Source organism: Chamaea fasciata, unplaced genomic scaffold, assembly GCF_029207755.1.
Source record: "Chamaea fasciata isolate MVZ Bird 193981 ecotype frontalis unplaced genomic scaffold, bChaFas1.0.hap1 SCAF_492, whole genome shotgun sequence".
Lineage (NCBI taxonomy): Eukaryota > Metazoa > Chordata > Aves > Passeriformes > Sylviidae > Chamaea > Chamaea fasciata.
In genome coordinates this window covers 49,842-73,953 of record NW_027094577.1, presented here as the reverse complement: position 1 = coordinate 73,953, position 24,112 = coordinate 49,842, and the positions used below count along the sequence as shown (strand labels likewise).

The 24,112-nt window shown below is 57.5% G+C and overlaps 1 protein-coding gene across 1 annotated transcript in view; it reads left to right on the top strand.

The window, feature by feature from the left end:
- Nucleotides 1–530: 530 nt before the first annotated feature.
- LOC136305563 (DNA-directed RNA polymerase II subunit RPB1) overlaps nt 531–24,112 on the top strand; it is a 38,617-nt gene continuing 15,035 nt past the window's right edge. Inside the window, exons 1-15 of the mRNA XM_066208837.1 lie at nt 531–791; nt 3,005–3,137; nt 4,250–4,386; nt 5,948–6,121; nt 8,405–8,686; nt 9,857–10,018; nt 10,987–11,207; nt 14,743–14,875; nt 15,986–16,110; nt 17,373–17,583; nt 18,507–18,716; nt 19,657–19,825; nt 20,740–20,834; nt 22,151–22,354; nt 23,385–23,607. Of these exons, the coding sequence (XP_066064934.1) occupies nt 702–791; nt 3,005–3,137; nt 4,250–4,386; nt 5,948–6,121; nt 8,405–8,686; nt 9,857–10,018; nt 10,987–11,207; nt 14,743–14,875; nt 15,986–16,110; nt 17,373–17,583; nt 18,507–18,716; nt 19,657–19,825; nt 20,740–20,834; nt 22,151–22,354; nt 23,385–23,607 (2,569 nt within the window). The 5' untranslated portion in view covers nt 531–701. The remainder of the gene's footprint in view (nt 792–3,004; nt 3,138–4,249; nt 4,387–5,947; nt 6,122–8,404; nt 8,687–9,856; nt 10,019–10,986; nt 11,208–14,742; nt 14,876–15,985; nt 16,111–17,372; nt 17,584–18,506; nt 18,717–19,656; nt 19,826–20,739; nt 20,835–22,150; nt 22,355–23,384; nt 23,608–24,112) is intronic.

Here is a 24,112-nt window from a genome sequence, read left to right as displayed (position 1 = left end):
CGGCCCGCTCAGTCCCTTCCCGTCAACCTTCGGGCACCTCCGGGTGACTTCGCTCCTTTCCGTCCCCTTCCGGCGCCTCCTCGGCGCTCTCCGCCCACTTCCGGCAGCGCTTCGGCAATCTCCGGCCAACTCCGCGGCTCTCCGCCCGCTGGTGACGTCACTCCGCCCCACCCCCCCGCGCGCGCTCGGTTCTCCGGCTCGGAGGGGGGGGGCGTGGCTTTTCAAATAAATTATTCATGAGGCGATCCCACCGCGCTGGAAGGGACGGGGGGAGGGACAACAGCGCGTCCCGCCAGGGCTTGGCGGAGCAGCCGCCGCCTCCTTGCCCCTTCCCCGCTCCTCGCCCGCCTCACGGACCGTAACGGGACTCGCCCTTCCCTCCCCTTCCCGCCGCTTCTTTCCCGCGCTCCCCCCCCCCCCTTTGCCCGTGAGGCGCTTGGTACGCTCCGGCCACGCCCCCTCCGGCGGCTCGCGGGGGCCGAGTCTATATAAGGCGTCGCCGGCGCCTTACAGCGCTCAGTCGCGCCTGAGAGCGCGGAGCGGCCGGAGCGGAGAAAAGCCAAGCTCCGCCGGGGCGCCTCCGAGCGGCGCCGCTTCCCGCTTCCCCCGGCGAGGTTCAAACTCGCCCCCCACAACCCCTCGGTGAAGGGGTCGAGTCCGAGCAGTTCGGAGCGGCGCCAGGCCGCGGCCCCACCGCCGCCATGCACGGCGGGCCGCCCTCGGGCGACAGCGCCTGCCCGCTGCGCACCATCAAACGAGTCCAGTTCGGCATCCTGAGCCCCGATGAGATGGTACCGGGGGCCGGGGCGGCGCGGCGGGAGCGGGGGCCGGCGGCTGAGGGCGAGCGGCGGCGGGAAATGGCGCCGGGGGCAGCGAGAGCGGGGGACGGAGCGGCCCCGGCCGGGGACAGCGCCCCCCACAGGCCCGGGGGGCTGAGCTGGGGGGCCGGGGAGAGCTCCGAGGGGGGATTCGGGGACACAAACGAGCCTTTGGAAAGTTTGGGGGTACCCAGAGGGGCTCCGGAAGAGCATTGAGGTGTCTGAGGGCGGCTCAGCATCCCCTGGCAGCGTTTTGGCCTCTTTGGGAATGGCTCGGGGAGAGTTTTGGGATCCCTTGGGGTGCCCAGGAGGCCTCAGGAAAGGATTTGGGGTGTTTTGGAAAGGTTTTGGGGCGGTTCGGAGGGGGTTTGGGGCGGTCCTGGAGGTGTTCGGGGGAGGCCTTGGAAGAGCTTTAGAGTGGTGAGAAGGAGATTTGGGGTGCAGAGAGGTTTTTGGGGGAGCTTTGGAAGAGCTTTGGCGTGTCCAGGTGGGGTTTTGGGGTCATTGGAGTCACTCAGAGGAGCCCAGGTGGGGTTTGGGGTCACTCAGGGGAGCCCAGGTGGGGTTTGGGGTCACTCAGGAGCCCAGGTGGGGTTTGGGGTCACCTGGAGAGCCCGGGTGGGGTTTGGGGTCACTCAGAGGAGCCCAGGTGGGGTTTGGGGTCACTCAGGGAGCCCAGGTGGGTTTTGGGGTCACTCAGAGGAGCCCGGGTGGGGTTTGGGGTCACTCAGGGGAGCCCAGGTGGGTTTTGGGGTCACTCAGAGAGCCCAGGTGGGGTTTGGGGTCACTCAGGAGCCCAGGTGGGTTTTGGGGTCACTCAGAGGAGCCCAGGTGGGGTTTGGGGTCACTCAGAGAGCCCAGGTGGGTTTTGGGGTCACTCGGGGAGCCCAGGTGGGGTTTGGGGTCACTCAGAGGAGCCCAGGTGGGGTTTGGGGTCACTCAGAGCAGCCCAGGTGGGTTTTGGGGTCACTCAGAGGAGCCCAGGTGGGGTTTGGGGTCACTCGGAGGAGCCCAGGTGGGTTTTGGGGTCACTCAGGGGAGCCCAGGTGGGGTTTGGGGTCACTCAGGGGAGCCCAGGTGGGTTTTGGGGTCACTCAGAGAGCCCAGGTGGGGTTTGGGGTCACTCAGGGAGCCCAGGTGGGGTTTGGGGTCACTCAGGGGAGCCCAGGTGGGGTTTGGGGTCACTCAGGGGAGCCCAGGTGGGGTTTGGGGTCACTCAGAGGAGCCCAGGTGGGGTTTGGGGTCACTCAGGGAGCCCAGGTGGGGTTTGGGGTCACTCAGAGGAGCTCAGGTGGGGTTTGGGGTCACTCAGGGGAGCCCAGGTGGGGTTTGGGGTCACTCAGGGAGCCCAGGTGGGGTTTGGGGTCACTCAGGGGAGCCCAGGTGGGTTTTGGGGTCACTCAGAGAGCCCAGGTGGGGTTTGGGGTCACTCAGGAGCCCAGGTGGGTTTTGGGGTCACTCAGAGGAGCCCAGGTGGGGTTTGGGGTCACTCAGAGAGCCCAGGTGGGTTTTGGGGTCACTCGGGGAGCCCAGGTGGGGTTTGGGGTCACTCAGAGGAGCCCAGGTGGGGTTTGGGGTCACTCAGAGCAGCCCAGGTGGGTTTTGGGGTCACTCAGAGGAGCCCAGGTGGGGTTTGGGGTCACTCGGAGGAGCCCAGGTGGGTTTTGGGGTCACTCAGGGGAGCCCAGGTGGGGTTTGGGGTCACTCAGGGGAGCCCAGGTGGGTTTTGGGGTCACTCAGAGAGCCCAGGTGGGGTTTGGGGTCACTCAGGGAGCCCAGGTGGGGTTTGGGGTCACTCAGGGGAGCCCAGGTGGGGTTTGGGGTCACTCAGGGGAGCCCAGGTGGGGTTTGGGGTCACTCAGAGGAGCCCAGGTGGGGTTTGGGGTCACTCAGGGAGCCCAGGTGGGGTTTGGGGTCACTCAGAGGAGCTCAGGTGGGGTTTGGGGTCACTCAGGGGAGCCCAGGTGGGGTTTGGGGTCACTCAGGGAGCCCAGGTGGGGTTTGGGGTCACTCAGGGGAGCCCGGGTGGGGTTTGGGGTCACTCAGGAGCCCAGGTGGGTTTTGGGGTCACCTGGACATTGTTCCGAGGTCCCAGGCCAGATTTTGGGGTGCCCCCACCCCTGCGGGGTCCCGTGGATGAGTTTGGGGCTCCCCAGGTGCCTCAGTTCCCCCTTTCCTCCCCCCAGAAAAGGATGTCGGTGACCGAGGGGGGCATCAAGTACCCCGAGACCACCGAGGGGGGGCGCCCCAAACTTGGGGGGCTCATGGACCCCCGGCAGGGCGTCATCGAGAGGACGGGCCGCTGCCAGACCTGTGCAGGTGAGTCGGGGGCGCTGGACCCCGAAATTCTCGTGGGAGGGGACCCCAAAAATCCTCATTGGGGACCCCAAAAATCCTCATTTGGGGGGGACCCCAAAAATCCTCATTGGGGACCCCAAAAATCCTCATTTGGGGACCCCAAAAATCCTCATTGGGGGGTCCCCAAAAATCCTCATTGGGGACCCCAAAAATCCTCATTGGGGACCCCAAAAATCCTCATTCGGGGATCCCAAAAATCCTCATTGGGGACCCCAAAAATCCTCATTCGGGGATCCCAAAAATCCTCATTTGGGGGGGACCCCAAAAATCCTCATTGGGGGGTCCCCAAAAATCCTCATTCGGGGGGACCCCAAACCCCAAAATCCTCCTGGGAAGTGACTCCAAACCCCAAAAATCCTCATTTGGTGGACCCCAGACCCCCCCAAAATCCTCCCTGGGGGACCCCAACCCCCCAAGTCTTCCCGGGGACCCCCTGAGCATCCCAAGCCCCCCCGAGGGGGGTCGTGAGCCCCTAAATTCTCACGGGGGAGCCCCAGACATTCACCGAAGGCCCTAAAACGTCTCGGGGGGGGAATTCGTTGGGATTTTGGGGTTGGGTTTTTTTTTGGTGTGATTCTCTTTGTTTTTCGGGAGGTTTCTCCCACTTCTCATCGTCTCCCCACCCCCCAAAAAAAATCCAGGATTTTTTTTTCCCAGTTCTGGGGGTATTTTGGGGTGCGACTCTTATTTTTTTGGGTTTTTTTTTTTTTTGGAGCGTTTTGGGGTTTTCTTTGTTGGTTTTTTTTTTGGTGGGTTCCCCTTTTTTTTTTGGGGGAGCTCCCTTCCCACTCCTCATTCCCCCACACTCCCCAAATTTTCAGTTTTATTTCCATCCATGGAATTTCTTGAGGAAAACTTCCTTATTTTTTTCAGGATTCCCTTCTTTTATTTGGGGTTTTTTTTTTTTTGGGGGGGGAGGGTGGGAGGTTGTTTTTTCCTTTTTTTTCGGAATTTTTTTGGGGGGGATTGTTTTCCCAAAACCTCCCCGCGCCCAGGGGGAGTTCCTCTTCACCCCGAACTCCTCCCGTGGCGTTTGGGGGTGTCCCCCCGGTGAGATTTCGGGGTGTCCTCAGGGAACATGACGGAGTGCCCGGGTCACTTTGGTCACATCGAGCTGGCCAAGCCCGTGTTCCACGTCGGCTTTTTGGGGAAAACCATGAAAATCCTGCGCTGCGTCTGCTTCTTCTGCTCCAAGCTGCTGGTGGACTCGGTGAGAGGCCCGGGAAATGTCGGGGGGAGCTGAAAAACACCTGGGGGAGCCAAAAAACACCTGGGGGAGCCGAAAAACACCTGGGGGAGCCCAAAAAACACCTTGGGGAGCCCAAAAAACACCTGGGGGAGCCGAAAAACACCTGAGGGAGCCGAAAAACACCTGGGGGAGCCCGAAAAACACCTGGGGGAGCCGAAAAACACCTGGGGGAGCTGAAAAACACCTGGGGGAGCCCGAAAAACACCTGAGGGAGCTGAAAAACACCTGGGGGAGCCGAAAAACACCTGGGGGAGCCAAAAAACACCTGGGGGAGCTGAAAAACACCTGGGGGAGCCGAAAAACACCTGGGGGAGCTGAAAAACACCTGGGGGAGCCGAAAAACACCTGGGGGAGCCGAAAAACACCTGGGGGAGCCGAAAAAACACCGGGGGGAGCCGAAAAACACCTGGGGGAGCCGAAAAACACCTGGGGGAGCCCAAAAACACCTGGGGGAGCCGAAAAACACCTGGGGGAGCCCGAAAAACACCTGGGGGAGCCCGAAAAACACCTGGGGGAGCCCAAAAACACCTGGGGGAGCCGAAAAACACCTGGGGGAGCCCGAAAAACACCTGGGGGAGCCCGAAAAACACCTGGGGGAGCCCCAAAAATGACAGGGGGAGCTGAAAAACACCTGGGGGAGCCGAAAAAACACCTGGGGGAGCCTGAAAAACACCTGGGGGAGCCGAAAAACACCTGGGGGAGCCAAAAAACACCTGGGGGAGCCAAAAAACACCTGGGGGAGCCGAAAAACACCTGGGGGAGCCTGGAAATGTCAGGGGGAGCCCCAAAAATGACAGGGGGAGCTGAAAAACATCTGGGGGAGCTGAAAAAACACCTGGGGGAGCCGAAAAAACACCTGGGGGAGCCTGAAAAACACCTGGGGGAGCCCGAAAAACACCTGGGGGAGCTGAAAAACACCTGGGGGAGCCCGAAAAACACCTGGGGGAGCCAAAAAACACCTGGGGGAGCCTGGAAATGACAGGGGGAGCCAAAAAAATGACAGGGGGAGCTGAAAAACATCTGGGGGAGCTGAAAAAACACCTGGGGGAGCCCGAAAAACACCTGGGGGAGCCAAAAAACACCTGGGGGAGCCAAAAAACACCTGGGGGAGCCAAAAAACACCTGGGGGAGCCCGAAAAACACCTGGGGGAGCCTGAAAAACACCTGGGGGAGCCCGAAAAACACCTGGGGGAGCCCAAAAAATGACGTTTTCTCCCCCAAAGCGACATTTTCTGTCCCCAAAGTGACGTTTTCTGCCCCCAAAGTGACGTTTTCTCCCCCAAAGTGACATTTTCTGTCCCCAAAATGACGTTTTCTGCCCCCAAAGTGACGTTTTCTGCCCCCAAAGTGACGTTTTCTCCCCCAAAGTGACGTTTTCTGTCCCCAAAGTGACATTTTCTGTCCCCAAAGTGACGTTTTCTGCCCCCAAAGTGACGTTTTCTCCCCCAAAGCGACATTTTCTGTCCCCAAAGTGACGTTTTCTGTCCCCAAAGTGACGTTTTCGTTGTTGTTTGTGGGGCAGAACAACCCCAAGATCAAGGACATCCTGGGCAAGTCCAAGGGGCAGCCCAAGAAGCGGCTGACGCACGTCTACGACCTGTGCAAGGGCAAGAACATCTGCGAGGGCGGCGAGGAGATGGACCACAAGTTCGGGGTGGAGCAGCCCGAGGGGGACGAGGATCTCACCAAGGAGAAGGTGGGCGCCCCAAAATTCCCGTTTGTGGCCCAAAATTCCTGGGTTTGGCCCCAAAATTCCTCTTGGGGGCCCCAAAATTCCCGTTTGTGGCCCCAAAATTCCTCTTGGTGACCCCAAAATCCCCTTTGGTGACCCCAAAATTCCTATTTGTGGCACAAAATTCTTATGTGAGGCCCCAAAGTCTTTTTTGGTGGCCCCAAAATCCCCCTCGATGGCCCCAAAATTCCTGGTTTTGGCCCCAAAATTCCCATTTGTGCCCCCAGAATTCCTGGCTTTTCCCTTCCTTCCCCCTCTTTCTCCCTTCCATTTTTCCTCCTTTTTTTCTTCCTTTTTTCTTCCTTTTTTCACCCCGTTTTCACCATTTTTCCCCATTTTAGACCCACGGCAGCTGCAGGCAGTGCCAGCCCTTCCTGTTAACTCCAATAATTCCCATTTTTCCTGTTTTTCCCCCATTTTCCCCCATTTTCCCAGGGCCACGGGGGCTGCGGGCGGCACCAGCCCCTGTTAATAACCCAAATAATTCCCATTTTTGTCCATTTTTCCCCCATTTTTGTCCATTTTTCCATCCTCCCAGGGCCACGGGGGCTGCGGGCGGCACCAGCCCATTGTTAACTCCAATAATTCCCATTTTTGTCCATTTTTCCCCCATTTTTGTCCATTTTTCCCCGTTTTTCCCCCGTCCTCCCAGGGCCACGGGGGCTGCGGGCGGTACCAGCCCATTGTTAACTCCAATAATTCCCATTTTTGTCCATTTTTCCCCCATTTTTGTCCATTTTTCCCCGTTTTTCCCCCGTCCTCCCAGGGCCACGGGGGCTGCGGGCGGCACCAGCCCATTGTTAACTCCAATAATTCCCATTTTTGTCCATTTTTCCCCCATTTTTGTCCATTTTTCCCCGTTTTTCCCCCATCCTCCCAGGGCCACGGGGGCTGCGGGCGGTACCAGCCCATTGTTAACTCCAATAATTCCCATTTTTCCCCCATTTTTGTCCATTTTTCCCCCATTTTTGTCCATTTTCCCCCATTTCTCCATCCTCCCAGGGCCACGGGGGCTGCGGGCGGCACCGGCCCCTGTTGTTAACTCCTATAATTCCCATTTTTCCCGTTTTTCCCCCATTTTTGTCCATTTTCCCCCGTTTTTCCCCCGTCCTCCCAGGGCCACGGGGGCTGCGGGCGGCACCAGCCCATTGTTAACTCCAATAATTCCCATTTTTGTCCATTTTTCCCCCATTTTTCCCGTTTTCCCCCATTTTTCCCGTTTTTCCCCCGTTTTCCCAGGGCCACGGGGGCTGCGAGCGGCACCAGCCCCTGTTGTTAACTCAAATAATTCCCATTTTTGTCCATTTTTGTCCATTTTTCCCCCATTTTTCCCGTTTTTCCCCTGTTTTCCCAGGGCCACGGCGGCTGCGGGCGGTACCAGCCCATTGTTATCTCCAATAATTCCCATTTTTGTCCATTTTTCCCCCATTTTTGTCCATTTTTTCCCATTTTTCCCCCGTCCTCCCAGGGCCACGGCGGCTGCGGGCGGTACCAGCCCCTGTTGTTAACTCCAATAATTCCCATTTTTCCCGTTTTTCCCCCATTTTTGTCCATTTTTCCCCCGTTTTTTCCCCGTCCTCCCAGGGCCACGGGGGCTGCGGGCGGTACCAGCCCATTGTTAACTCCAATAATTCCCATTTTTCCCGTTTTTCCCCCATTTTTGTCCATTTTCCCCCGTTTTTCCCCCGTCCTCCCAGGGCCACGGCGGCTGCGGGCGGTACCAGCCCATTGTTAACTCCAATAATTCCCATTTTTGTCCATTTTTCCCCCATTTTTGTCCATTTTTTCCCATTTTTCCCCCGTCCTCCCAGGGCCACGGGGGCTGCGGGCGGTACCAGCCCCTGTTGTTAACTCCAATAATTCCCATTTTTCCCGTTTTTCCCCCATTTTTGTCCATTTTTCCCCCGTTTTTCCCCCGTCCTCCCAGGGCCACGGGGGCTGCGGGCGGCACCGGCCCCTGTTGTTAACTCCAATAATTCCCATTTTTGTCCATTTTTCCCCCATTTTTGTCCATTTTCCCCCGTTTTTCCCCGTCCTCCCAGGGCCACGGCGGCTGCGGGCGGTACCAGCCCATTGTTAACTCCAATAATTCCCATTTTTGTCCATTTTTCCCATTTTTCCCCCGTCCTCCCAGGGCCACGGCGGCTGCGGGCGGTACCAGCCCATTGTTATCTCCAATAATTCCCATTTTTGTCCATTTTTCCCCCATTTTTGTCCATTTTCCCCCGTTTTTCCCCGTCCTCCCAGGGCCACGGCGGCTGCGGGCGGTACCAGCCGCGCATCCGGCGCTCGGGCCTGGAGCTCTACGCCGAGTGGAAACACGTCAACGAGGACTCCCAGGAGAAGAAGATCCTGCTGAGCCCCGAGCGCGTGCACGAGATCTTCAAGCGCATCTCGGACGAGGAATGCTTCGTGCTGGGCATGGACCCCAAGTTCGCCCGGCCCGAGTGGATGGTGTGCACCGTGCTGCCCGTGCCGCCGCTCTCCGTGCGCCCGGCCGTGGTCATGCAGGGCTCCGCCCGCAACCAGGTGGGGCCTTGGGCTCTTTGGGATGGTCTTGGGGTCTTTGGGATGGTCTTGGGATGGTTTGGGGGTCTTTGGGATGGTTTTGGGGATGGTTTGGGGATGGTCTTGGGATGGTTTGGGGGTCTTTGGGATGGTTTGGGGATGGTTTTGGGGTCTTTGGGATGGTTTTGGGGTCTTTGGGATGATTTGGGGATGGTTTTGGGGTCTTTGGGATGGTTTGGGGATGGTTTGGGGATGGTTTTGGGGTCTTTGGGATGGTCTTGGGATGGTTTGGGGGTCTTTGGGATGGTTTTGGGGTGATTTTGTGGGGTTTGTGGGGTCATTTTCTCTTGGTTTTGGGGTCGTTTTCTGTCGTTTTGGGCTGATATTCTGTGGTTAGGGGTCATTTTCTGTAGTTTTGGGGTCATTTTCTGTAGTTTTGGGGTCATTTTCTGTAGTTTTGGGGTCATTTTCTGTAGTTTTGGGGTCATTTTCTATGGTTTTGGGCTCATTTTCTGTGGTTTTGGGCTCATTTTCTGTAGTTTTGGGGTCATTTTCTGTAGTTTTGGGGTCATTTTCTGTAGTTTTGGGGTCATTTTCTATGGTTTTGGGCTCATTTTCTGTGGTTTTGGGCTCATTTTCTGTAGTTTTGGGGTCATTTTCTGTAGTTTTGGGGTCATTTTTTCTTGGTTTTGGGGTCGTTTTCTGTCGTTTTGGGCTGATATTCTGTGGTTAGGGGTCATTTTCTGTAGTTTTGGGGTCATTTTCTGTAGTTTTGGGGTCATTTTCTATGGTTTTGGGCTCATTTTCTATGGTTTTGGGCTCATTTTCTGTAGTTTTGGGCTCATTTTCTGTAGTTTTGGGGTCCCTGGGGCGCCGTGCAGCCCGTGCCCCCCCGTCCGCCTCTCCAGCCGTGCCCATCCCGGCCTCAGCCCACAACCCCGTGGCCCCTGGGGCAGCTCTTGTGACCTCCCTGGCGCCTTTTCCTTGGCCTCTCCCGGCTCCTCGACGTCCCCAATCCCCTTTCGGCATCGCTCCCATCGTCCTTCCGGGCGTCCCCGTCTCCTCCCCCCCTCATCCCCCCCCCGCCTTCCCCACGGCCCTCGGGGGGTTTCCCCTCCCCCTCCGTCATCCCCAAACCCCTGACGAATCAATTTCGGGAGCCCGCCCCGCTCATTTTGGGGCCGTCCCCAGGACGACCTGACCCACAAGCTGGCCGACATCGTCAAGATCAACAACCAGCTGCGGCGCAACGAGCAGAACGGGGCGGCCGCGCACGTCATCGCCGAGGACGTCAAGCTGCTGCAGTTCCACGTGGCCACCATGGTGGACAACGAGCTGCCCGGCCTGCCCAGGGTGAGGGGCGGCGCTCGGGGGGGTTTTGGGGGGTCTCATTGGGGTTTTGGGGGGTCTCAGTGGGGTTTTGGGGGTTCTCAGTGGGGTTTTGGGGGGTCTCAGAGGGGTTTTGGGGGGTCTCAGTGGGGTTTTGGGGGGTCTCAGTGGGGTTTTGGGGGGTCTCAGTGGGGTTTGGGGGGTCACTGAGGGGTTTTGGGGGGTCTCAGTGGGGTTTTGGGGGGTCTCAGAGGGGTTTTGGGGGTCACAGAGGGGTTTTGGGGGGTCTCAGTGGGGTTTTGGGGGGTCTCAGAGGGGTTTTGGGGGTCACAGAGGGGTTTTGGGGGGTCTCAGTGGAGTTTTGGGGGGTCTCATTGGGGTTGTGGGGGGTCTCAGTGGGGTTTTGGGGGTCTCAGTGGAGCTTTGGGGGGTCTCAGTGGGGTTTTGGGGGGTCTCAGTGGGGTTTTGGGGGTCTCAGTGGAGCTTTGGGGGGTCTCAGTGGGGTTTTGGGGGGTCTCAGTGGGGTTTTGGGGGTCACTGAGGGGTCTTGGGGGTCTCAGTGGGATTTTGGGGGTCTCAGCGGAGTTTTGGGGGGTCTCAGGGGGTCACAGAAGGATTTTGAGGGGTCTCAGAGGGGTTTTGGGGGTCACAGAGGGGTTTTGGGGGTCACTGAGGGGTTTTAGGGGGTCTCAGTGGGGTTTTGGGGGTCTCAGTGGGGTTTTGGGGCTCACAGAGGGATTTTGGGGGCTCTCCGTGCCCCCCACAACCACGTTAACAGCAGCTGGGGACATCCCTGGGGCATCATTCTGTGCCCCCCAGCCCCACCCCAAACCTCCAGGATGATTTTGGGGCCTCAAAAATCCCCCCTCAAAACCCCGGCGACGGATCCCGAGATCATCGATTCCCACCCCCCCCCCAAGAGCTCCGGGATTTTTGGGGTGACCTGGGGGGCTCAACCCCCCCCCGACGCCCCCCTTCCCTCCCTCCCCCAGGCCATGCAGAAGTCGGGGCGCCCCTTGAAGTCGCTGAAGCAGCGGCTGAAGGGGAAGGAGGGCCGGGTCCGCGGGAACCTGATGGGGAAACGCGTGGATTTCTCCGCCCGCACCGTCATCACCCCCGACCCCAACCTGGCCATCGACCAGGTGGGAGTGCCCCGCTCCATCGCCGCCAACATGACCTTCGCCGAGATCGTCACCCCCTTCAACATCGACAGGTGGGGCCGGGGGGGGTTTGGGGGGTTTGGGATGGACTTATGGGGTTTGGGATGGATTTTTTGGGGTTTGGGATGGATTTTATGGGGTTTGGGATGGATTTTTTGGGGTTTGGGATGGATTTTTTGGGGTTTGGGGGGGATTTGTGGGGTTTGGGGGGATTTGGTGGGGTTTGGGGGGGATTTTATGGGGTTTGGGGAGGATTTTTGGGGTTTGGGGGGGGATTTTTGGGGTTTGGGGGGGGATTTTGGGGTTTGGGGGGGATTTATGGGGTTTGGGATGGATTTTATGGGGTTTGGGGGGCATTTTATGGGGTTTGGGGGGGATTTTATGGGGTTTGGGGGGGATTTATGGGGTTTGGGATGGATTTTATGGGGTTTGGGGGGGATTTTATGGGGTTTGGGGGGGATTTGTGGGGTTTGGGATGGATTTTATGGGGTTTGGGATGGATTTTATGGGGTTTGGGGGGGATTTATGGGGTTTGGGATGGATTTTATGGGGTTTGGGATGGATTTTATGGGGTTTGGGGGGGATTTGTGGGGTTTGGGATGGATTTTATGGGGTTTGGGGGGGATTTTTGGGGTTTGGGATGGATTTTATGGGGTTTGGGCGGAATTTTGGGGTTTGGGGGGGATTTATGGGGTTTGGGATGGATTTTATGGGGTTTGGGGGGGGATTTTATGGGGTTTGGGGGGGATTTTATGGGGTTTGGGATGGATTTTTGGGGTTTGGGGGGATTTATGGGGTTTGGGATGGATTTTATGGGGTTTGGGATGGATTTTATGGGGTTTGGGGGGGATTTATGGGGTTTGGGATGGATTTTATGGGGTTTGGGATGGATTTTATGGGGTTTGGGGGGGATTTTATGGGGTTTGGGATGGATTTTATGGGGTTTGGGATGGATTTTATGGGGTTTGGGGGGGATTTTATGGGGTTTGGGGGGGGATTTTATGGGGTTTGGGATGGATTTTATGGGGTTTGGGATGGATTTTATGGGGTTTGGGATGGATTTTATGGGGTTTGGGATGGATTTTATGGGGTTTGGGGGGGATTTTATGGGGTTTGGGATGGATTTTATGGGGTTTGGGATGGATTTTATGGGGTTTGGGGGGGATTTTATGGGGTTTGGGGGGGATTTTATGGGGTTTGGGGGGGATTTTATGGGGTTTGGGATGGATTTTATGGGGTTTGGGATGGATTTTATGGGGTTTGGGATGGATTTTATGGGGTTTGGGATGGATTTTATGGGGTTTGGGGGGGATTTTATGGGGTTTGGGATGGATTTTATGGGGTTTGGGATGGATTTTATGGGGTTTGGGGGGGATTTTATGGGGTTTGGGGGGGATTTTATGGGGTTTGGGGGGGATTTATGGGGTTTGGGGGGGGATTTATGGGGTTTGGGGTGGATTTTTGGGGTTTGGGGGGGATTTTATGAGGTTTGGGATGGATTTTATGGGGTTTGGGGGGGATTTGTGGGGTTTGGGGGGGATTTATGGGGTTTGGGATGGATTTTATGGGGTTTGGGGGGATTTTATGGGGTTTGGGGGGCATTTTATGGGGTTTGGGGGGGATTTTATGGGGTTTGGGGGGATTTGTGGGGTTTGGGGGGGATTTATGGGGTTTGGGATGGATTTTATGGGGTTTGGGGGGATTTTATGGGGTTTGGGGGGCATTTTATGGGGTTTGGGGGGGATTTTATGAGGTTTGGGATGGATTTTATGGGGTTTGGGGGGGATTTTATGGGGTTTGGGGTGGATTTTATGGGGTTTGGGATGGATTTTATGGGGTTTGGGGGGATATTATGGGGTTTGGGGGGCATTTTATGGGGTTTGGGGGGGATTTTATGGGGTTTGGGGGGGATTTTTGGGCTTTGGGGTGAGAGCTCCCCTCTCCATTGCCGCCACCGTGACCTTTGCTGAGATCTAAACCCCCTTCAAGGTTGACAAGCGAGGTTTATAGGGGGATTTATAGGAGGTCTATAAGGGGTTTATGGAGTTTAGGGGGATCTGTGGGGTTTGCAGGGGATCTCTGGGGTTTATAGGGGATTTATGGGGTTTATAAGCAATCTGTGGGGTTTATAGGGGATCTGTGGGGTGTATGGGGGATCTATGGGGTTTATGGGGGATCTCTGGGGTGTATGGGAGATCTGTGGGGTGTATGGGGGATCTCTGGGGTGTGTGGGGGATCTCTGGGGTTTATAGGGGATCTCTGGGCTGTATGGGGGATCTCTGGGGTTTATAGGGGATCTGTGGGGTGTATGGGGGATCTCTGGGGTTTATGGGGGATCTCTGGGGTGTATGGGGGATCTCTGGGGTTTATGGGGGATCTCTGGGCTGTATGGGGGATCTCTGGGGTTTATAGGGGATCTGTGGGGTGTATGGGGGATCTCTGGGGTGTGTGGGGGATCTCTGGGGTTTATAGGGGATCTCTGGGGTGTGTGGGGGATCTCTGGGGTTTATAGGGGATCTCTGGGGTGTATGGGGGATCTCTGGGGTTTATAGGGGATCTCTGGGGTGTGTGGGGGATCTCTGGGGTGTATGGGGGGTCTCTGGGGTGTATGGGGGATCTCTGGGCTGTATGGGGGATCTCTGGGGTGTATGGGGGATCTGTGGGGTGTATGGGGGATCTCTGGGGTGTATGGGGGATCTCTGGGGTGTGTGGGGGATCTCTGGGGTGTGTGGGGGATCTCTGGGGTGTGTGGGGGATCTCTGGGGTGTATGGGGGGTCTCTGGGGTGTGTGGGGGATCTCTGGGGTGTATGGGGGTCTCTGGGGTGTGTGGGGGATCTCTGGGGTGTATGGGGGATCTCTGGGGTGTGTGGGGGATCTCTGGGGTGTATGGGGGGTCTGTGGGGTGTATGGGGGATCTCTGGGGTGTGTGGGGGGGTCTCTGGGGTGTATGGGGGGTCTCTGGGGTGTATGGGGGATCTCTGGGGTGTGTGGGGGGTCTCTGGGGTGTATGGGGGGTCTCTGGGGTGTATGGGGGATCTCTGGGGTGTATGGGGGGTCTCTGGGGTGTATGGGGGATCTGTGGGGTGTGTGGGGGATCTCTGGGGTGTATGGGGGATCTGTGGGGTGTGTGGGGGGTCTCTGGGGTGTATGGGGGGTCTCTGGGGTGTATGGGGGGTCTCTGGGGTGTATGGGGGGTCTCTGGGGTGTATGGGGGGTCTCTGGGGTGTGTGGGGGATCTCTGGGGTGTATGGGGGATCTCTGGGGTGTATGGGGGATCTCTGGGGTGTATGGGGGATCTCTGGGGTGTGTGGGGGGTCTCTGGGGTGTATGGGGGGTCTCTGGGGTGTATGGGGGATCTCTGGGGTGTGTGGGGGGTCTCTGGGGTGTATGGGGGATCTCTGGGGTGTATGGGGGATCTGTGGGGCTCGGGATGGTCTCATGGGACGTTTGGGGCCATTCCCGGGGGATCTCTGTCGGTCCTGCCCCGCTGCCGCCGCGCCCTCCGCCGGGATTCGGCCGCCGCTGCTCGTCCTCGGGGTGACCCCCGTGCCCCCGAAATCCCCTGAATTCCCCCCAAACGCCCTCAGGCTGCAGGAGCTGGTGCGCAGGGGGAACAGCCAGTACCCGGGCGCCAAGTACATCATCAGGGACAACGGCGACCGGATCGACCTGCGCTTCCACCCCAAGCCCAGCGACCTGCACCTGCAGATCGGCTACAAGGTCAGCGCCCCGAACAGCCCCGAGACGCCCCGGAAAACACCCTGAAACACCCCGGAAAACACCCCGAAACACCCCGGAAAGCATGCTGGAAAACACCCCAAAACACCCCGAAACACCCCGGAAAACACCCTGGAAACAGCCCAGAAACACCCCAAAACACCCCCGAAACGCCCCGGAAAACACCCCTGAAACACCCCGGAAACACCCTGAAAACGCCCCGGAAAACACCCTAAAACACCCCGGAAAACACCCCGAAACACCCCGGAAAACACCCCGGAAAACACCCCGGAAACAGCCCGAAACACCCTGGAAAACACCCTGAAAACACTCCCAAAACACCCCAAAAACAGCCCGGAAACGCCCCGGAAACAGCCCGAAAACAGCCCGAAAACCACCATGGGAAGCCCAGGGCTGGGATCTTGGGGGTTGTAGGGGATTGAGGGGGGTTTGGGGGGTTTGGGGGGTTTGGGGGGGTCTCTTAGTTTTGGGGCTCAGAGCTCTGGATTTGGGGTTCAGTCCCTGATTTTGGGGCTCAGAGCTCTGGATTTGGGGTTCAATCCCTGATTTTGGGGTTCAGAGCTCTGGATTTGGGGTTCAGGGTCTGATTTTGGGGCTCAGAGCTCTGGATTTGGGGTTCAGTCCCTGATTTTGGGGCTCAGAGCTCTGGATTTGGGGTTCAGTCCCTGATTTTGGGGTTCAGAGCTCTGGATTTGGGGTTCAGTCCCTGATTTTGGGGTTCAGAGCTCTGGATTTGGGGTTCAGTCCCTGATTTTGGGGCTCAGAGCTCTGGATTTGGGGTTCAGGGTCTGATTTTGGGGCTCAGAGCTCTGGATTTGGGTTCAATCCCTGATTTTGGGGTTCCCAATTCCGGATTCGGGCTTCAACCCCCAATTTTGGGGTTTCAAATCTCTGGAATTTGGGGCTCAATCCTCAAGTTTTTGCCCTCACCGCCGCCGGGGAGTGAATTTTCCCCCAGAGCCCTCAGTCCCCTCGCTCTGACTCCCCCATTTTTGGGGGGAAAAACGCCATTTTTGGGCTGTCCCCCATTTTGGGGCCGTCCCCCGTTGTTGGGGCGTCCCCCTGACTTTTTTGGGGTTGTTTTGGGGACAGGTGGAGCGTCACATGTGCGACGGGGACATCGTCATCTTCAACCGACAGCCCACCCTGCACAAGATGTCCATGATGGGCCACAGGGTCAGGATCCTGCCCTGGTCCACCTTCCGTTTGAATCTCAGGTGAAACATCCCAAAAACCATCCGAAACGGCCCGAAATTGATCCGAAACGTCCCAAAAACGATCCAAAACGTCCCGAAAACGATCCAAAACGTCCCGAAATTGATCCAAAACGTCCCAAAATTGATCCAAAACGTCCCAAAAACGATCCAAAACGTCCCGAAAACGATCCAAAACGTCCCGAAATTGATCCAAAACGTCCCAAAATTGATCCAAAACGTCCCAAAAATGATCCAAAATGTCCCAAAATTGATCCAAAACGTCCCAAAATTAACCCCAAATCCTGCCCTGGTCCATCTTTTGTCTGAATCTGAGGTGAAACATCCCAAAAACATCCCAAAATTTGACGGCGACGAGATGAACCCGCCCCGTGTCCCCAATGTCCCCACAATGTCCCCAGTGCCCCACAATGTCCCCAGTGATGTCCCCGATGTCCCCAATGAAGTCCCCAATGTCCCCACAATGTCCCTGTTGCCCTCATTGATGTCCCCAACGATGTCCCCGATGTCCCCAGTGTCCCACAATGTCCCCAACAATGTCCCCACAATGTCCCTGATGTCCCCAATGTCCCCAATGTCCCCAATGATGTCCCCACAATGTCCCCAGTGTCCCACAATGTCCCCAGTGATGTCCCCGATGTCCCCAACGATGTCCCCAACGATGTCCCCAGTGTCCCCACAATGTCCCCAGTGATGTCCCCGATGTCCCCAATGATGTCCCCGATGTCCCCAATGATGTCCCCACAATGTCCTTGATGTCCCCAGTGTCCCACAATGTCCCCAACCGTGTCCCCGATGTCCCCAATGATGTCCCCAACCATGTCCCCACAATGTCTCCAGTGATGTCCCCGATGTCCCCAATGATGTCCCCAATGTCCCCACAATGTCCCCGATGTCCCCACGATGTCCCCACAATGTCCTTGATGTCCCCACAATGTCCCCACGATGTCCCCAATGATGTCCCCAGTGATGTCCCCACAATGTCCCCACAATGTCCTTGATGTCCCCAGTGTCCCACAATGTCCCCAATGTCCCCACAATGTCCCCGATGTCCCCACGATGTCCCCACAATGTCCCCAATGTCCCCAATGATGTCCCCAACCATGTCCTCACAATGTCCCCAGTGATGTCCCCAATGATGTCCCCAATGATGTCCCCACAATGTCCCCACAATGTCCCCAATGTCCCCAATGATGTCCCTGATGTCCCCACAATGTCCACAATGTCCCCACAATGTCCCCACAATGTCCCCGATGTCCCCGCAGCGTCACCACGCCCTACAACGCCGACTTTGACGGCGACGAGATGAACCTGCACCTGCCGCAGTCGCTGGAGACGCGGGCGGAGATCCAGGAGCTGGCCATGGTGCCCAGGATGATCGTCACCCCCCAGAGCAACCGGCCCGTCATGGGCATCGTGCAGGACACGCTGACGGCCGTGCGCAAGTTCACCAAGAGGGACGTCTTCCTCGAGAGGGTCCGTGCGGGGGAGGGGGGGCTCGGGGGGGGCTTTGGGGTGAATTGTGGTGGGTTTGGGGTGAATTGTGGTGGGGTTGGGGTGATTTGTGGTGGGTTTGGGGTGATGTGTGGTGGGTTTGGGGTGGTTTGTGGTGGGTTTGGGGTGATTTGTGGTGGTTTCTGGTGATTTGTGGTGGGGTTGGGGTGATTTATGGTGGGTTTGGGGTGATTTGTGGTGGATTTGGGGTGATTGATGGTGGGTTTGGAGTGATTGGTGGTGATTTTCTGGTGATTTATGGTGGTTTCTGGTGATTTCTGGTGGGTTTGGGGTGATTTGTGGTGGGGTTGGGGTGATGGATGGTGGGTTTGGGGTGATTGATGGCGGTTTCTGGTGACTTGGGGTTGATTTGTGGCGGCTTTAGGGTAGATTCTGGTGATTTATGGAGTAGTTCATGTGATTTGTGGTGGTTTCTGGTAGTTTTGTGGTGATTTTTGGCGGTCTCGGGGTGGTTTCTGGTGGTTTTGTGGTGATTTCTGGTGGTTTTGAGGTGATTTCTGGTGGATTTTGGTGATTCCTGATGGATTTTGGTGGTTCCTGGTGGTTTTGAGGTGGTTTCTGGTGGTTTGTGGTGATTTCTGATGGATTTTGGTGATTTCTGATGGATTTTGAGGTGATTTCTGGTGGTTTTCAGGTGATTTCTGGTGGTCTCGGGGTGGTTTCTGGTGATTCATTGTGGTTTTGGGGCGGTTTGTGGTGATTTCTGGTGGTTCTGGGGTGGGATCTCGGGGGGTTTTTCTCCATCGGTGACAGTTTCTGGCGTGTCCCTCAGGGCGAGATGTTGTTCCTGTCCACCTGGGACGGGGATTTTGGGGGATTTTAGATCTTTTTCGGCTATTTTGGGATCTCTCTGGGTTGGTGACAGTTTTTGGCGTGTCCCTCAGGGCGAGGTGATGAACCTGCTGATGTTCCTGTCCACCTGGGACGGGAAGGTCCCCCAACCGGCCATCCTCAAGCCGCGGCCCCTGTGGACGGGGAAGCAAATCTTCTCCCTCATCATCCCCGGCCACATCAACTGCATCCGCACCCACAGCACCCACCCCGACGACGAGGACAGCGGCCCCTACAAGCACATCTCCCCCGGGGACACCAAGGTGGGCGGCAAAGGGCACCTCGGGGGCCTTCGGTGGGACCTGAGGGGGCTTCGGTGGGATCTGAGGGGGCTTCGGTGGGATCTGAGGGGTTTGGTGGGATCTCAGAGGGGTTTGGTGGGATCTGAGAGGGGTTTGGTGGGATCTGAGGGGGCTTCGGTGGGACCTGAGGGGGCTTTGGGGTGGTTTGTGGGGCTTTTGGTGGGATCTGAGAAGGTTTTGGTGGGATCTCAGGGGGCTTTGGGGTGGTCTGAGGGGCTCTGGTGGGATCTGAGGGGGTTTTAGTGGGATCTGAGAAGGTTTTGGTGGGATCTGAGAAGGTTTTGGTGGGATCTCAGGGGGCTTTGGTGGGACCTGAGGGCCTTTGGTGGGACCTGAGGGTGGTTTGGTGGGACCTGAAGAGCTTTGGTGGGACCTGGGGTGCCTTTGGTGGGACCTGAGGGTGGTTTGGTGGGACCTGGGGTGTCTTTGGTGGGACCTGGGGTGCCTTTGGTGGGATCTGAGGGTGGTTTGGTGGGACCTGAGGGGCTTTGGTGGGACCTGGGGTGTCTTTGATGGGACCTGAAGAGCTTTGGTGGGACCTGGGGTGCCTTTGGTGGGACCTGAGGGTGGTTTGGTGGGACCTGGGGTGTCTTTGGTGGGACCTGGGGTGCCTTTGGTGGGATCTGAGGGTGGTTTGGTGGGACCTGAAGAGCTTTGGTGGGACCTGGGGTGTCTTTGGTGGGACCTGGGGTGTCTTTGGTGGGACCTGGGGTGTCTTTGGTGGGACCTGGGGTGCCTTTGGTGGGACCTGGGGTGTCTTTGGTGGTGGGACTCGCTCTGCTCTAGGACATCCCTGTCGACCTCCATGTGACCCGGGGCTGTTTTTTGGGGCGCTCGGGGCGGATTTGGGGATTTCCCCGCCCCCGCGCCCCCCTGACCCCACCCCCGGCACCTCCCCCAGGTGATCGTGGAGAACGGGGAGCTCATCATGGGCATCCTGTGCAAGAAGTCCCTGGGGACGTCGGCCGGCTCCCTGGTGCACATCTCCTACCTGGAGATGGGCCACGACACCACGCGCCTCTTCTACAGCAACATCCAGACTGTCATCAACAACTGGCTGCTCATCGAGGGTGGGCCTGGGGGGCTCCTGGGGGGCTCCTGGGCGGCTCCGACCTCCCTGGTGGCATCTCACGGGGCTTTGGTCACCTGAGGATCTTCTCGGATCCCAACTTGGTGGAGCCCTGGGGCTCTTGGACCCCGTTCTTGAGGTCCTGGTGGTCCTTGGAGCCCTTTTTTGGAGGATCTCAGGAGGTTTTTAGTGACTCCTGAAGGATCTCAGGGTGTTTTTGGTGTCTCCTGAAGGATCTCAGGAGGTTTTTGGTGACTCCTGAAGGATCTCAGGGTGTTTTGGTGTCTCCTGAAGGATCTCAGGGTGTTTTTGGTGTCTCCCAAAGGATCTCAGGAGGTTTTGGTGTCTCCTGAAGGATCTCAGGGTGTTTTTGGTGTCTCCCAAAGGATCTCAGGAGGTTTTTGGTGACCCCCGAAGGATCTCAGGGTGTTTTTGGTGTCTCCTGAAGGATCTCAGGAGGTTTTTGGTGTCTCCTGAAGGATCTCTGGGTGTTTTGGTGTCTCCCAAAGGATCTCAGGAGGTTTTTGGTGACCCCCGAAGGATCTCAGGGTGTTTTTGGTGTCTCCCAAAGGATCTCAGGGTGTTTTTGGTGTCTCCTGAAGGATCTCAGGAGGTTTTTGGTGGTCCCTGGAGGATCTCAGGAGGTTTTTGGTGACCCCCGAAGGATCTCAGGGTGTTTTTGGTGTCTCCTGGAGGATCTCAGGGTGTTTTTGGTGTCTCCTGAAGGATCTCAGGAGGTTTTTTTGGCTCCTGAAGGATCTCAGGAGGTTTTTGGTGGTCCCTGGAGGATCTCAGGAGGTTTTTGGTGGCCCCTGTGGAGTTCTCTGGTATTCTTCTCACCTCCCGAGGTGCTCTGGGGAGGCGTCCCCGGCGTCCCCTCGGGCGTCACCGACCGGCCGTCCCCTCCCCCCGCAGGTCACACCATCGGCATCGGCGACTCCATCGCCGACGCCAAGACCTACCAGGACATCCAGAACACCATCAAGAAGGCCAAGCAGGACGTCATCGAGGTGGGATTTGGGGGAATTCCGGGATTTCGGGGGGAATTCCGGGATTTCGGGGGGAATTCCGGGATTTCGGCGGGAATTCCGGTGGGATCTCCCCGGGGTTTCCTCAAGGGGGGGGGAGATTTTGGCGTGTCCTACCCCAAAAATTCTGGGGAGTTTTGGGCGGTTCTGGAGGGGTTTGGAGCATCCTTGGGGACATCTCAACCCCTTCCCTGGGTGGTCCCACCTCCCTCCAAAACCCTCCTGAGATGTTTGGAGGAACCTCCAGGAACTTCATGGAGCTTTTAGGAGTTACGGGGGCGTCCACTGGGGATTTAGGGTGGTCCCTGGAGGATCTCAGGGGGGTTTGGGTGGTCCCTGGAGGACCTCAGGGGGGTTTGGAGAATCTCAGGTGGGTTTTTTTGCTGTCTGGAGGACCTCAGAAGGTTTGGGGCGGCTCCTGGAGGATCTCAGGAGGTTTGGGGCAGCTCCTGGAGGATCTCAGGAGGTTTTTGGTCACTCCTGGAGGATCTCAGGAGGTTTGGGGCAGCTCCTGGGGGATCTCAGGAGGTTTTTGGTCACTCCTGGAGGATCTCAGGAGGTTTGGGGCGGCTCCTGGAGGATCTCAGGAGGTTTTTGGTCACTCCTGGAGGTTCTCAGGAGGTTTTTGGTCACTCCTGGAGGATCTCAGGAGGTTTTTGGTCACTCCTGGAGGATCTCAGGAGGTTTTTGGTCACTCCTGGAGGATCTCAGGAGGTTTTTGGTCACTCCTGGAGGATCTCAGGAGGTTTTTGGTCACTCCTGGAGGATCTCAGGAGGTTTTTGGTCACTCCTGGAGGACCTCAGGAGGTTTGGGGCAGCTCCTGGAGGATCTCAGGAGGTTTGGGGCAGCTCCTGGAGGATCTCAGGAGGTTTTTGGTCACTCCTGGAGGATGTCAGGAGGTTTTTGGTCACTCCTGGAGGATCTCAGGAGGTTTTTGGTCACTCCTGGAGGATCTCAGGAGGTTTGGGGCAGCTCCTGGAGGACCTCAGGAGGTTTGGGGCAGCTCCTGGAGGATCTCAGGAGGTTTGGGGCAGCTCCTGGAGGATGTCAGGAGGTTTTTGGTCACTCCTGGAGGACCTCAGGAGGTTTTTGGTCACTCCTGGAGGATCTCAGGAGGTTTTGGAGGATCTCAGGAGGTTTTTGGTCACTCCTGGAGGACCTCAGGAGGTTTGGGGCGGCTCCTGTGAAGTTTTCCGGCGTTTTTCGGCGACGTCCTGACCTCCTCAGCTGGTTCTGACCATCGCGGAGGTCCGGGGCGCCCCTCTGACCCTTGGGCGGTGACCTTTGGTGTCCCCAGGTGATCGAGAAGGCCCACAACAACGAGCTGGAGCCCACCCCGGGCAACACCTTGCGGCAGACCTTCGAGAACCAGGTGAACCGGATCCTCAACGACGCCCGCGACAAGACGGGCTCCTCGGCCCAGAAGTCCCTCTCCGAGTACAACAACTTCAAGTCCATGGTGGTCTCGGGGGCCAAGGGCTCCAAGATCAACATCTCCCAGGTTTGGAGGAGGTTCCTGGAGGTCCGGGGGGACGTCTGGGGGGGGCTCCTGGAGGATCTCAGGGGGGTTTTGGTGGGTCCTGGAGGATCTCTGGGTGTTTTGGTGGCTCCTGGAGGATCTCAGGAGGTTTTTGGTGACTCCTGAAGGATCTCAGGAGGTTTTTTTGGCTCCTGGAGGCTCTCAGGAGGTTTTTGGTGACTCCTGAAGGATCTCAGGGTGTTTTGGTGTCTCCTGAAGGATCTCAGGAGGTTTTTGGTGACTCCTGAAGGATCTCAGGGTGTTTTGGTGGCTCCTGGAGGATCTCAGGAAGTTTTGGTGACTCCTGAAGGATCTCAGGAGGTTTTGGTGACTCCTGAAGGATCTCAGGGTGTTTTGGTGGCTCCTGGAGGATCTCAGGAGGTTTTTGGTGACTCCTGAAGGATCTCAGGAGGTTTTTGGTGTCTCCTGGAGGATCTCAGGAGGTTTTGGAGGATCTCAGGGGGGTTTTGGTGTCTCCTGGAGGATCTCAGGAGGTTTTGGAGGATCTCAGGAGGTTTTGGAGGATCTCAGGAGGTTTTTGGTGTCTCCTGAAGGATCTCAGGAGGTTTTTTTGGCTCCTGGAGGCTCTCAGGAGGTTTTTGGTGACTCCTGAAGGATCTCAGGGTGTTTTGGTGGCTCCTGAAGGATCTCAGGAGGTTTTGGTGTCTCCTGCAGGATCTCAGGAGGTTTTTGGTGTCTCCTGGAGGATCTCAGGAGGTTTTGGAGGATCTCAGGAGGTTTTGGAGGATCTCAGGAGGTTTTTGGTGTCTCCTGGAGGATCTCAGGAGGTTTTGGAGGATCTCAGGAGGTTTTGGAGGATCTCAGGGTGTTTTGGTGGCTCCTGGAGGATCTCAGGTTGTTTTGGTGTCTCCTGAAGGATCTCAGGAGGTTTTGGTGACTCCTGGAGGATCTCAGGAGGTTTTGGAGGATCTCAGGAGGTTTTGGAGGATCTCAGGAGGTTTTTGGTGTCTCCTGGAAGATCTCAGGAGGTTTGGTGGCCCTCTCCCCGCAGGTGATCGCCGTGGTGGGCCAGCAGAACGTGGAGGGCAAGCGCATCCCCTTCGGCTTCAAGCACCGGACGCTGCCCCACTTCATCAAGGACGACTACGGCCCCGAGAGCCGCGGCTTCGTGGAGAACTCCTACCTGGCCGGCCTCACGCCCACCGAGTTCTTCTTCCACGCCATGGGCGGCCGCGAGGGCCTCATCGACACCGCCGTCAAGACGGCCGAGACGGGTCAGTGCCGCCGAAACGTCCCCAGAGCGTCACCGCCGGGAGCTTCAGAGTCCCGGAATCCTAGAACGGGACGGCCGAAGCCTCCTCAGATGTCTCCTGGGACCACAAACCCTCCCCAGATGTCTCCAGGGTCCCCAAACCCTCCCCAGATGTCTCCTGGAGATCCCAAACCCTCCCCAGATGTCTCCTGGAGATCCCAAACCCTCCTTGGGGCTCCCAAACCCTCCCCAGATGTCTCCTGGAGATCCCAAACCCTCCCCAGATGTCTCCTGGAGATCCCAAACCCTCCCCAGATGTCTCCTGGAGACCCCAAACCCTCCCCAGGTGTCTCCTGGAGACCCCAAACCCTCCTTGGGGCTCCCAAACCCTCCCCAGATGTCTCCTGGAGATCCCAAACCCTCCCCAGATGTCTCCTGGAGATCCCAAACCCTCCCCAGATGTCTCCTGGAGACCCCAAACCCTCCCCAGGTGTCTCCTGGAGACCCCAAACCCTCCTTGGGGCTCC